The 13,954-nt window shown below is 33.1% G+C and overlaps 3 protein-coding genes and 1 long non-coding RNA gene across 4 annotated transcripts; 2 read left to right on the top strand and 2 right to left on the bottom strand.

Annotated features, from left to right (window-relative positions):
* Positions 1-110: 110 nt before the first annotated feature.
* LOC108806267 (ceramide synthase LOH2) lies at positions 111-1,751 on the top strand (the record flags this gene model as incomplete). The annotated part of the gene is given in 5 exon segments (XM_056989332.1): positions 111-325; positions 407-562; positions 775-960; positions 1,040-1,218; positions 1,439-1,751. Coding segments are annotated over 5 exon segments (756 nt in total), but the record flags the coding sequence as incomplete, so codon positions are not given.
* Positions 1,752-2,071: 320 nt separating this feature from the next.
* LOC108806265 (F-box/kelch-repeat protein SKIP30) lies at positions 2,072-3,384 on the bottom strand. Its single transcript, XM_018578334.2, has one exon. It carries the CDS (start codon positions 3,261-3,263, stop codon positions 2,214-2,216), a length of 1,050 nt encoding a protein of 349 aa, XP_018433836.2. The 5' UTR covers positions 3,264-3,384; the 3' UTR covers positions 2,072-2,213.
* Positions 3,385-4,894: 1,510 nt separating this feature from the next.
* On the top strand, positions 4,895-6,373 carry LOC130496315 (uncharacterized). The gene is made up of 5 exons (XR_008935426.1): positions 4,895-5,259; positions 5,328-5,385; positions 5,474-5,549; positions 5,623-5,679; positions 5,785-6,373. It is a non-coding gene; the product is annotated as an uncharacterized LOC130496315 (long non-coding RNA).
* Positions 6,374-8,021: 1,648 nt separating this feature from the next.
* On the bottom strand, positions 8,022-8,932 carry LOC108807704 (mitochondrial metalloendopeptidase OMA1-like). Its single transcript, XM_018579956.1, has 3 exons — positions 8,621-8,932; positions 8,377-8,525; positions 8,022-8,265 (listed from the first exon to the last, which is right to left on the bottom strand). The coding sequence occupies exons 1-3, from the start codon at positions 8,930-8,932 to the stop codon at positions 8,022-8,024; spliced, it is 705 nt and encodes a 234-aa protein (XP_018435458.1).
* Between the last annotated feature and the right edge of the window lie 5,022 nt (positions 8,933-13,954).

Raw genomic sequence — 13,954 nt, 5'->3', positions numbered from 1 at the left:
GTTTTGATTTTTCCCTTGCTACAAATTCTTGAATCTTGTATTAATCTTGTATTAATCTTGGTTGATTCGTATGAATTAAATCTTGTCTTTTTTGAATTTTTTTTCCCCAGAGGATAGCTGTATGGCTATTGAGCACCACTTCTTCTGCGCCAATTAAAGTGAATGATCCAACTACTCGAGCAAAGATCGTCAAATGCAAGGAGTCTCTGTGGAAGTTCTTGTATTACGGTGCCTGTGACGTATTCGTTCTCAAAGTACTTTACCATGAGCCATGGGCCTACGATATCAAACTCTACTTTCACGCTTGGCCTAATCAAGAGTTGAAGTGAGTCAAATAAAAAGAGTATTGATATGATGGAAAATGAATTAACTTCACTTAATTCGTTTTTTTTTGTTGTTGTTGTAGACTTCCAATAAAACTGTACTATATGTGCCAGTGTGGTTTCTATGTCTATGGTGTTGCTGCCTTGCTTGCATGGGAGACCAGAAGAAAAGATTTTGCTGTGATGATGTCTCACCATGTTATCACAATCATCCTCATTTCCTACTCCTACTTAACCAGGTCATATATTTATATATACTAGGACCTCAACTACGTCTATAGACTTTGAATTGATTTGCTAAGCGACAAGTCCTATTCATAATAAAAGAACTAACATTTGGTAAGTTATGTATGACAAGGTTCGACCTTTTCACTAAAAGATTAATGAATTACAGAACAAGAAACCAACCAATATGATGCTTACTAAACAAGATTCTTGATTACTTCTGCAGTTTTTTCCGAGTTGGGGCAATTATACTCGCACTTCATGATGCAAGTGACGTGTTTATGGAGTCTGCTAAAATCTTCAAGTACTCGGAAAATGAGTTTGGAGCAAGTTTGTGTTTTGCACTATTTGCTCTCTCTTGGCTATTGCTACGGTTGACATACTTTCCATTTTGGATCATCAGGGCCACCAGGTATCCATCCACCCACACTTTATTACTTAACTTTAATGTCAATTCTTTATCTGACATTCACACCTTTAATTGTTTAAAGCATTGAACTCTTGGATCATTTGGATATGACATTAGCTGAAGACACCATCATGTACTATTCCTTCAACACAATGTTGCTGATGCTTCTTGTTTTCCACATATATTGGTGGTACCTCATTTGTGCCATGATTGTAAGACTACTTAAAAACAGAGGAAAAGTTGGAGAAGACATTAGATCCGGTAAGACTTCTTACATATATTTTTTTTTGTTGCAACTCGGTTTGAATTAAAACTGTTTATATCTTTCATAATAATCTTGGTCTATCATATAGTTTTATGGACAATATTCATTTAACTTATGTTCTTCATTTTTATATGTTATATTGGCTGCGTAGTGGGAGAGGATCCATTAAGAGTTTTTAAAATTACAATTTTTTTCATTTGTTCTCGTTATTGGCAGATTCAGAGGATGATGAATAGGCTTTGGCAAGCATGACAGATACGGAACATGTTTCCACTTCTCCAACCAAACCCTTTTTTTAGCTCAGCTTCATCATTACTTTACTGATTAGAGTTGGCGGTTATAGATTTTTTGTCGTTCAATTTTGTATTGGTCGAGTCCATTTCGACATTGGACTCTGCTTCTTATTTCTCTTTGACAAATATAAAGAAAACAGAAACTCTGGTTTCTTGTGTTGTTCTCTGTTGTATAAAACAATGTGGATGTCACTTTGTAAATGAAACTACTCTTGTATGGTCTTTATTATAGATTTTTTTTCCATCTCTTGTGGAAATATGTCCCTCTCTAAAAACTGGAACCATCCCAGATTCCATCTAAAAGTCGATGTTTTGCAATATACACCTCTTATGTGCCCTTATGCCCCCATTGGCACAGCCTTTTCATCTGATGGATCTAGCTGCTGCTACCCTTTTGCATCATTCGCTATGTCTCTCAGTGTGAGTTCTGTCTCAGTCGTTCTGGTTAAGGTTAAACCACTTGGATGCGGTTTCCCTTGTTTATCAGCAAGCATGAGCATCATACTTGTCTCTGCCCTCATTAAACTGTGATGACAATACAATGACGATAGCAGCATGGTCTTAACTAGGCATGTTCATTTGATGGTATCTTCATAAAACTTACCTACGTAGAGAGAATTTATGTAACAATAATAACAAACATTAAGAACAAAAAAAAAGACATACAAAGCAAAGAAAAAACAGATCACACTCCCCCATCAGATTCTCAACTGCGTACAACCAAGCACAGTCCCACAACACTTCGTCATCGGAGCCACCTTCCTCCACGTCGGACGATCACTCCCAACCGTCAAAACATCAACATCCGACAACGGCTTGATATCCCAACCCCTATCAGGTCCAATCACACCACCAACTAACAAAACCTCATCACTCAAACTCCCCATCGCCATCCCAATCCTCGACTTAAACTCCGACGCAGACGCAACCACCTTCCACGTCGTCTCCTCACCCTCTTCTTCTTGCTTATAAACCACTCCATGACTCAACACATAAACCACATCCTCAACAACAGCCATCGGACCCTGAGGCCAACCATACTCCTTCACCTCCCATCCCACCTTAACCCCTTCAAGAACCTGCACCGTCGATAAACCTTTATGCAAAACGTAAACTCTCCCTCTGATCACCAACCCCGAACACGGCGAGTTATGAGTCCTGTTGAGATCTGGTAACGAACTCCACACATCACTCTCAAGATCATACATCTCCGCGCCAGAAACCGATCTCCTGCAAGTCGTGAATCCTCCAGCGACGACGATCTTCCCATCAAGAACGCAGCAAGCGAACATAGACCGAGGTACAATCATCGACGCTCGCTGACTCCATCTCCTCTCGACGAAGTCGTAGCACCAGACCTCGTCCGTCGCGAATGTGCCGTCGTGATCGCCGGTCAACGGATCCACGGCGTCGCTGCCTCCGCCGAGGACAAAGAGTTTTCCGGAGGTTGCGACGGCGCCGAAGTGAGCGAGGTGGCGGATCGGGGAAGGGAGGAGAGAGAGAGTGAGCCAGCGATCGCAGTTTGGACTGTAGACTTGCCACGTGTTCTCCGGATCGAAGGAGCAGACGCAGAGGAGAGATTCTGATGATTTGAGTTCGTTGCGGACGCGGAAGAGCTCGCGGCTGCGTATCGCTGAGCGCCAGGAGCGGGAGACGAGCTCTAGGTTTGGGTGGTGGTGTAAGGGCACGTGTGCGAGGCATCGGAGAGCCACTGCTTCTGGGATCCCTTGGAGCAGCGACCCAGACATTTTTTGATTTTGCTTTCTTCAAATTCAATCGCAATCGTTCTGCGATCGCAAACGATTCGGCGGTTTTACGGCGGAGAGAGGGAAGATTGATTTTCTTCGGCGTCCTTGACAATGGAATCGGTATCTGCGTTAAGGAATCTAATACGGGCTGGACCTTAAACTAATGGGGCTTTCATGGGCCGGACGATTACTGTTTATTTACGCCTTAAAAGTCTCTTTTAGCTTTCTATATGGAGCCAAGACCAGGTACTGTATTTTGTGGCTAGTTGGATGTTGCTTGGATGCTAATCTATGCTATGTTTGTAAAAAGTTTTTTTTGTATGCTAATCTATGCTATGTTTGCAAAAAAAAAAATTTTTGTAAAAAGTTTCTGTAACTATCTTGTTTTTAGGTAATGTTTACTTATGCTTGGTATAAGGATTAAACGCTGAAGTGAAGTTTTTTTTTTCTTCTCTCGTTGTGTTTGGTTACAGCTACAGCCTCTAACGCTCGGCCATTGTCAACAGAGGAATTGCAGATGGTGCATGCTCGTTAACGAACTAACCAGTGACCACATCTTCTATTAGAAATGTGAAGGCTCGTTGCAGGCTCTCTCTCTATGTTGAAAAAATATTATTTCCAAAGGGAAAATCACACTATTACTAATGTATTAGCGCATGAAGAGGTTATGAAACCAAGTGATACACAAATTTGATTCAAAAACCAACATACATACCAAGCACACATATCTGAGCAAACCAAATTATCATTCAACACAAAACTTCACACGAAAAAAATAAATCACTATTACTTGATGTATTAACTCATGAAGAGTTATGAAACCAAGTGTATCACAAATTTGATTCAAAACCACATACAAACCAAGCAGAGACATCTTTGAGCAAGAGCAAATTGTCATTCAGCACAAAACTTCACACATAAACAAGAAATAAATCCATCAAATTGCTAGACAAAGCAATTTTGATTACAAAACCAACATGCAAAGTACTTTCAGATATACAGTATTGTGTTTATCACATCCCTGTTCAGAGAGGCTAATGGAGCTGACTTTCTGAGGAGTGGCAACCACAAGTGGAGCTTCTGGTAACTTGTTATTTTGTCGACTTTCATTAATAAGCCCAAAAATGGACTTAGTACAATTGGTATCAGAATAAATGAGGCCCAGCACATAAATTAATAAATTTAAAGCCCTACAAAAAGAAAGAAAAAGAGAAGCGGTGTGAAAGATTCGTCCTTCACCGTGGCTAATTCTTTTACATATTCAACTTAAAATGGTTCGATCATCAAAACAGGCAGTGTAAAACCAATGAAAATTATCGTTTCTCCAACAAAATTTCACAAATCCTTTGTACTTATCGTAATCACTAACATAGTTCCTCTATATAAAACATCGATTAACATTGCCATCATAACATCACAGAGCAGAATGATAGAGATACAGAAAGGGTGTATAGAAATGTTACAAGAACATATCAATACTATTAAAACAGAAGGCTCTTTTTTGAGGTACCCTTCAAGTTTTAAAGTATTTACCACCATTTGCCACTAAAATTATTTTAAGCTATATTTTTAATTTTTAGTTAAGTATTTAGCTTTTAAAAAAAAAACAAAATAAGTCGGATCATATATTGAAGCCACGAGAATATAGCACTATTTACTCAAATTTTGAAAATATAGAAACGAGAGAATATGTACAATATCTTTTGTTCCTATATTATATATCTGCAACTTCTCAAATCAAACGATATATGTGGGATTGGTAACAGCTATATTCTATAGAATATCTTAAATACTGGCGTGGAAGAAGGGAAACATAACAAACCAACTCATATATATAGAACCATCGTCTCTCATTTCCAGAACCAGAAACGACATCCATCGAACTTGACACGTTCGAAAAAATCATAGAAGCTTCAAGAGGAAAACAAATCGTTATGTCTTGATTATGGCGGTACTCTTTTTCCAATCGTCTCTGATCCAGACAGAGTTCAGCAAGGTTCTTTATGATCCAACTTCCATCCTTTATTGTTTTCTCTTCTATAACTAATGTTATGTGCTTCACAGATGAGAAGAGCGGTGAAAAAACTGCCAAGTGTTAGTTACTGGTAAATGCATAGATAAGGTGCATTTTTTAATATTTTCATCTACTATTTTGAATGATTATTTCTTTTTGCGAACTTTAGTTGATTAATATGCAAAATATTTTGCAGGTTTATAGTTTTGTCAAGCAAGCAGAACTGTATTATGCTGGAAGCCATGTGATGGATATTAAAGATCCAACAAAAGGTTTCTATAGATACAATAACATATTATTATTCTATTTTTCTTTTGTTTAAATCATTTTTTTTTTGTGTTTTAGGATAGACCATCTATTTTTAATCAACCAACTGGCGATTTTCTTCCCATGATCGATGAGGTAAACCAAAACTTTGTATGCTTTGTTCTTCTATCTCTAAATTCTCTATACATGATTAATGATTTATTCTATTTTTTTTGCAACACATGACTGATCATTTAATAGAGTCTTCAAAATTTCCGAGTTGTGTATGTCCATTCTGCGTGACCAACCTCATGGTGAATGCTCTTTAGGAGCTTCCTAAGGTCATAAATTATTTTTTATTTTTGAAAAAAAAGTCATAAATTATTTCTCTCTACTTAATTGGACTTGGTTTGCTGACTGTGGATTAGGAATTTTGATCGTTTTAGGTTTACGTTTTCTCAACTGAATTGTGTAAGATTTTTGTTTTCTTTTGTGTGGTTAAAGTAGGAGGTGCTTACAGATTTTTATGATAAATGTTGATAATCTAAAGGTTATGATGTTTACTGAGCTCATTGGCAGAGGATGTAATGTTCTTTTGTGTATTGGATCTATGACGCCTTTTCTGATTTGTTGGCCAGTCGTTGAGACTAAAATATAATTATAAATTTTTTAATGATTTTGATATTTGCTGATCTTATAATTTTTTTTATTTCATATATTAGGCTGAGAGATAATAAGACGGAAGGGGAGCGAGGATTCTCCTATGGTTGTGGATCATAAAATTACTAATAATTCAAAGAAAACTAATGCAAAAAAATAAAATTTTTAAACATCGATAAAAGTATGTCAAAGAGAAAAAAGTAATGGCTTATGTTGTTAATAAAAATTGACAATCCATTACATTATAAAAACTATCTACTTATATCAGTTTTCAAATATACAAAATTGACTAATCTAATTACCTAAAAACATTTTTTGTCTAAAATAATCATAAAATAAAATTTAAATTTTATATACATATTTTAAATCAAAATAATAGTTTAAAGTTGATTTATTTCAAGAATTGATTTTAAATATGCATATGTTCAAACATTTATCTCTACTAAAATATTTTACAATACCATTATTAAAAAATCAGTGTAAAATAAGTATAACCTCGGGTTAAATAAATAAAATCATACTACGAATTAGAATTATTTAGAGTCTTCAAAATTTAGTCATATTTAAAATAAAAAGATAAACCAAATAAGTAAATTTAAGATAAATTTAATAAAAAGTAAAAATATACAATTTATTTTCCTAAGTATTTGCACTGTATCTTTCAAAGGAATCTTTCATGCTATTAATGATTTGGAAGGATTTATTAAATGAAAACTCAAAATAAATTCAAATTGAAATAAGAAATGATTAAATCAACAAAATAATAATACATGTGTGAATTATCTCAACTCCTTAAAAATAGTTTCATTTAAAATAAAAACTAAATAACATAAACTAAATTTAATAAAATTATAGAATTTTTTTTGAAACTCACAAATGAATTTTTTCAATACAGAGAATGTTGACGATATAAAATATTTTATTTAAATTAAAAAAATAAGTGTGAAATAATTTTAACTTCGGGTTAAATAAATAAAATCATATTACAGGTTAAAATTATTTTTAGTCTTCAAAATTTTAGTCATATTTAAAATAGCAAAAATAAGTCATATAAGTTAATTTAAAATAAATTTAATAAAATATTGAAATATACAATTTATCAAAAATTATTATTTTATTACATAAAAGAATTTTTTCAACAAAAAATATACCCGCCCGTTTTAAGGGCGGGTCAAAATCTAGTAGAAATGTTAAAACACTATCTAAGAGTAAATGGTCTTCTGAAAACAAAAATAAAATCCCACATGAGAATCGAAAATATAATCAACACAATTTTTTCAATCAATACATATAACAAATATATTTCTTCCCGTTTCTATAATTTAAATCCACATGACAAAAAAAAATCTAACTGGTTCATTTTCATGTTCATAAAATCAAAAGGTTCTGACGCGTTGATAACCTCACATAAGGATATAAAACCAGTCTTGCTCAGTCAATATCAATATTCTATAAGATCATCACTGAACATCAATTATAAGCAGAATGTAGAAAATAAAGAAAGATAAATCGAGAACCCGGCTGGATCCATTCATGTAATAAGGTAATTCTGATAGAAAACATAGCGCATCTATTTGGTCCAACAAAAGCATTCAAATTCAAATAGAAAACCAACAAAACTCTCAAAAATGTTGGCCTTAAAAAAAGGAGAAAGAAAAAACTACTTAGATCGATGTCTCATCCTTCGTCTCTTCTTCTTCAACCTCTTAATACGCTTCTTCTTCCACTGATACAAGCCAATATGCTATCAAATACTTCTAATTCTCATCCAGTAACATCAAAAACATTACTCACCTTAGTTCTCATAAAGTTTGTACAAAGTTTGTGCAAGAAATGCTTCAATGTAACGACCAATATTGGACTTCTCTATAGATCCTTAGTGCTTCTTCCATCACATTGGCTTGAGACAGAAGCCGTGCTCTCTTCTCTCCCGAAGGATGTGTCGTTAAATAGTCATTGAGTATCATATGTTTAGATGGCTCTAGCTTCACCAACTTCTCAAACACTTTGGGAGCCATCTGTGGGTCATATCCCACAGATGCAAGCAACAACAAACCGATGTAATCGGCCTCAATCTCCATCCTGCGATGGAAAAAAAAAGCACACGAAATTGACTGCATCAGAACTTGTTTTTACTTTCTCAAAAGCAAAAGCAGAGGATGTAAAAGAGATAAACAGTAAGAAAACACGTACTTTCTGGAATGAGGAAGAGGCATGAAATATGGAGACATTTTGTTCACAAAATCAGGCATGGAAAAATGATAGAGAACCAGTTGAATGATTACAAATCCTAAGCCCTTTGTTATACCCTCGATTGTATGTCTTGCCACCGCATGACCAAACTAATCAAGATAAACAACACAGCGTAGTAGAGCAAATCAGAAAAAGAATGATATCATTCACTTAACTGTTCAAGAGGATGAGACTGTTGTTGTACCTCAGGCGCCATGATAGTAGCAACTTCAGCATCTGATTTAAAATAAGCAAGCAAACCATAGTAGTAAACAATATTCCCACCAGACAAGCAAAAGGCATTAATCATGTGTGACTTAACCACAATCACCTTCCAGTTAATCCCTTCAAGATGAGCACTATCTCCCTTGGTATCTTTCTTCTTGCTTTCTTGAAACCATTTATCATCAAGAATCTGATCATCATTGGACCATCTCAACCCACTCAAGGCCTCTTCACCATCACCACCAGGCCCAGGCTTGACCACATACGAGTGAAGCAAATGTATGGGGCCCATGATTTATCAGAAAAAACGAGGTTTACTTTTTCTTGTTGTAATGTTGTTACTTAAATGGATCAATGCGTATTGTAGACAAGTTAAAAAAAAAGTGACAAGACATCTTTTATATACAAACACAATTAGATCATGCATATCCTTTTGTGTTATTTAATATGAATGGATGAAAAAAACATAACTGATTTTTGGGGTCAAAAAAACATATTTTAAAAATAATATCTTTCAGGCTAAATTATTCTTTTTTCACAGGCAATTGTGTTTCATTATTTTCTACTACATATCTCGCATACGAGTTACAATACCAAAATATATAGATTGTCTATAATATAATGTTTACACAAGAAGTACTCATACAATTTTATTTTATATATAAAATTTAAGGATAATGATTTTTATATTCTAAACTTAAGGGTATTACATAGGAATGGATCCGCGATTTCAAAGCGCAGAATTGATATTTTTGCGTGAATCTTATTACCATTTTATATGTTAACTACACCAAATTTAAAATAGTTAGAACAAAAAGTCATATTATGAGTTAGCAAAAAAAAATCATATTGTTCCCCTTATTATATCATATAAGAGTATATAAATGGACATAAAATACATATTGTTCCCCTTATTATATCATATTGTTCCCCTTATTACATTCTGCTAAGATGATTTCCATAGTTTCACCTGGCAATAAGGTCATTGTTCTCAAATGTGTATGACTTTTACCCAGTGTTTTGAAACCAGGATATGTGGTCGAACTAGTAAATTCAGTGATCCAGTATATAATCCGGTTTGGTTTTTAGAAAAAAATATTATTTAAAAACTTGATAAAACCCACAACAACCGTTAAATGCGGCTACTGGTTGAACCAGTGGTAGAACTAATACGTAAAGTTTACTTATTTTTTCTTAGATCTTTTGAGTTACATTATTAGAATCTGTTTTGTATTCTAATTAAAAACATAGATCTTTAGCTTATCAAAAATAAAAAGATCATATGATTATGAATCTATTAACAAAACTATTTGATGTGATTTGATATTTTTTTCTTCTGTTATCCACAATCTATTACAGTTTTATGTTTCACTTTTGACTTATTTTGGAATTAAAATTTAACTTTATCATTCACATTAGACATTTAAGTACTTAAAATTTTTATGTTTTGATATATATTTTTATTATATGTCATAACTCTATCTATGGTTTTAGAAAGCGTTGGACATAGCTCTATTTATAATAACAAAAAGAAAATATGTTTTGGTGTAAAGAGTATAATACTCGAATGAAACTGAGCCCGCGACGGAGCGGGTCATTTGGTTGCTGGAGAGCCCAAATGCCATCACCAGATAACCCTGCATCATATTCGTAATCATTTAGGTTACACTAGCTAGGTATTCTGTAAAAAAAAAATATAGCTAGTGTTGCTATTTTTCAATATTTTGTGGATCATATAATAATGGAGGAGCAAAATTCGGTGAGATAAATTAAGGAATAAAACGCTAAAATTTTCTATTTTCTGATTGAGCTTTAAATGATTTTGAATGTTTTCCAGATTAATAAAAAACATGATTATGAATTAACTAAAAGCTCAAAATAACTAAAATTTCTATGAATATTTGTATGTAAGATTTAAAGATATTCTGTAACTAAAAAAGTTTAAATACATATTTTTGTAGATATAATTTAATTTACAAACAGTAAATAGGAGACTAATTGGAGATTATGATTGTTTCCCAAGTTTGAAAACGGCGAATTAACCAAAAACACTACAACAAATATTAACATTCTTAGCTCATGATAAACGCTATAGTAGACCTTTCATAGCATTTTATGATCTGCTATGTCATCGGCAGCCATCATAGGTACCTACTCTATGATAACACTTTTTTGACGCTATAAAATGTGACGATACGATAGCAATACATGAATGATATTACTAACTTAACTATATCATCTTATTCGTGCTACGATGTATTTATAATGACATTGATATAATGCTATAATTAGAAATAAAATAATTAAAAAATAATTTGATTATTTAATTAAAATTAATTAATTACAAATTAAATAATTAATAATTAAATCAAAATTAAATATAATTAAAATGAAATTTTATTATTAATTAAAATCAGTTTACAATAAAATCAGTTTAACAAAACTAAACCAAAATTAAGTAAACCAGAACAAATTAAACCATACACTAACTAAAACACATTAAACCAAAACCTAATTAACCTAAACCTAAACCTAAACCGCCGCCCACCACCTCATCTCATCTGCTTCCGCGTCTCCGCGCCTCCTTGTGTTTCATGCCTCAGCCTCAATTCACCTTTTTCTGAACCGCATCTACCTCTGCCTCCGTTTCTGGTTCGTCACTACCCCATCTCCACCACATCGTCTTCTTCCTCTGTCATCTCCGTACCACCTCCGTCGCATCTCCCTTCTTCATGACGTCGTCTCCTTTCACGCCTTCATCTTCGCCACCAAAACGGAGGACGAGGCTTCACGGAGAAGGCGGTCGGAGGAGCACGGAGGAAGCTTCACGGAAAAGGGTTCAGGGAGGAGAAGGAGCCATTCAGATAGGAGAGGAGGAGCGTATAAGAGTGATGTGTATTTGGATCTCCTTTTTATTTGCAGATTGATGTGGAGAAGAAAGACTTTGTGGTGGTGAGTTTCGTAGAGGAAAAGAAGAGATGAAGATCTGAGAGAGATGAGAGAAACAAAGACAAAGGACCTAAAGCAAAAATAAAATAAAATATTGAAAGCATTCTATCCATTGGATCAAAGCTCCATCAACGGTTAACATTAGAAAAGGAGTGATCCGCACCTTTCTTGCATTAACCAACAGCAGTCCACCTTTTTACTTTCTTTATAATTTATTTTGTTGTCCAATTTTATTATTAAAGTGTATAATCTATAGAAAAATAATAAAATTTGCAATTTGGAGATTCTGAATAAGAACTTAGACATGTTGAATAATTACAAGTTTAATGGTTATATTTTGATTTTGTTGTTATATGAAAATTTTGGTTTTTAAAATTTTAGTAGTTATTATTTTATTTTAGTAACTGTAATTATTTTTTTGACTAATTTTGTTTATATAACAATAGTTATTAATTTAAATTTATAAAATAATGATATAACATTAAAATGATTAGATTTCAAATTTTTATAAGAAATTTGATATGTATATATATATATATATATATATTTAGTTTGAGGTTTATATTTAATATTTGAAATTAATTTTTCTAAAATATTAAAATTTTAATCTCAGCTTAAGATTGAGACTAAAAAAAGAAATTAGGAATTGTGTTTATAGTTTAGGATTTTAAATGTGATATAAGGTTTGGGGTTAAGTTTTTGAGTTTAGAATTTGTAGTCATAATATAAAGTTTGGGGTTAAGTTTTAGGGTTTAGGGTTTGAAGTACATCAAATTATTTTTTATACATTTTCAAATCTTATGCTTAAACCCTTCAAAAACCTCATATTTTTATCTTTAATCTAAACTCTAAACACTACTCACACACCTTTGTAGTTTAGGGGTTATAGTTTGGAGGTTATATAATTTACGGATTGTAGTTTTAGGGGTTACATTTTTTTTGTTCCAATTTTGACTGATTTTATTTGGGTTTTGGCTCCTTTACAATTTTGGTTCAAAAGTAATTATGGCTCTCTCTATAATTCACCGATGCAACTGCCCTACTTCTACGATTGATGGCAAAACTCAAATGAGTAGGTGGATTTTTTTACTTCTCTCTAAAGTACTATTTTCACAAACATCTGGTATGCGTCTTATAAGTCTCATTCTTCTGTTGCAGAAATGCAGAGTCTCTGTTTTTGATTTTTCGAGGTATTGGGTTTACACAAGAAGAAACGGAGATGATTCTGGTGAAAAGCCTAGATGTAAAGTCGACGCCTTTGATAAGATCAGTGCTCGTGTTGCTTCTCTCCAGTCTCTGAAACTCAATGTCTTCACGCTTCAGGGTCTAAAACCAGCAGCTGATCTCCGCATGTTCTGTTGGAAGCCTAGGCGTTGTAGACGGTGATGTTAAACCGGGGAATCTGCTTTTAGACCGGAAGGGTAATCTCTCAGTCTCGGACTTTGACTCAGTGTTGTCTCTGGACAGATTTACAGAGGTGAGTTTACAGAGATGTTGTCGAGGTGAAGAAGAAAGGAAAATCTAGAACATAGTATGAAGACTTTTGTAACAGTGAATTAAAACCCATGTTAGCAATTCTGTACTAAACAGTTCCGTATCAGATCTTTACTACGAGAAAAACAATGAAACCAAAATAAATAAACTTGTTATTTTCTTTCTAAAGATGTTTATACTCGTAGAGAAGAAACCGGTAGGAGAAGATAGAGGAGGAGACACATTTTCACTATCATAGCATTTTTCGATATCATAGCATTTATGTAACGCTATTATATAATACAATTTTTTTTAAATCATCTACGATAGCAGTTCAGTAAAACGTGCTATAACAATATGCTATCAATGTAGACTTTTTTTGTAGTGAAATCTCTTATGAGGATAACTCAAAAACTATGAATGATGTTCTTTATTTTGCCATAAAATAATATATTTACCTTCTACACGATATATAAATAAATAAATAAATAAATAAATAAATAAATATATATATATATGTATATATATATATATATATATATATATATATATATATATATATATATTAATTAGCCTTGCACAAAATAGTCGTGTTACATTTAGCTCATATAATATATTATTTATCATGTATATGGTAAGCTCATAAACCATTCAAGATAGATGTTATTTTAGCTATGTTATAGGAAGATATATTGTTCTCAAATTGGTACCAACATCGAAACCGAATTTTCGTGGGAGTTGCAATTCAAAAGAGAGATAAAATTTATATTTTGTATATGGTAAATTCTTGCACACATGTGAAGTCATTTATCATGTTAAAGCTCTTCGATATTCATAATAAATTGTAAACTGAATACTTTGTAATTATATTTTCATAGATAGTATTTTTTTC

This window comes from Raphanus sativus, chromosome 6 (assembly GCF_000801105.2).
Source record: "Raphanus sativus cultivar WK10039 chromosome 6, ASM80110v3, whole genome shotgun sequence".
Lineage (NCBI taxonomy): Eukaryota > Viridiplantae > Streptophyta > Magnoliopsida > Brassicales > Brassicaceae > Raphanus > Raphanus sativus.
This window is presented reverse-complemented; position numbering and strand designations above follow the sequence as displayed.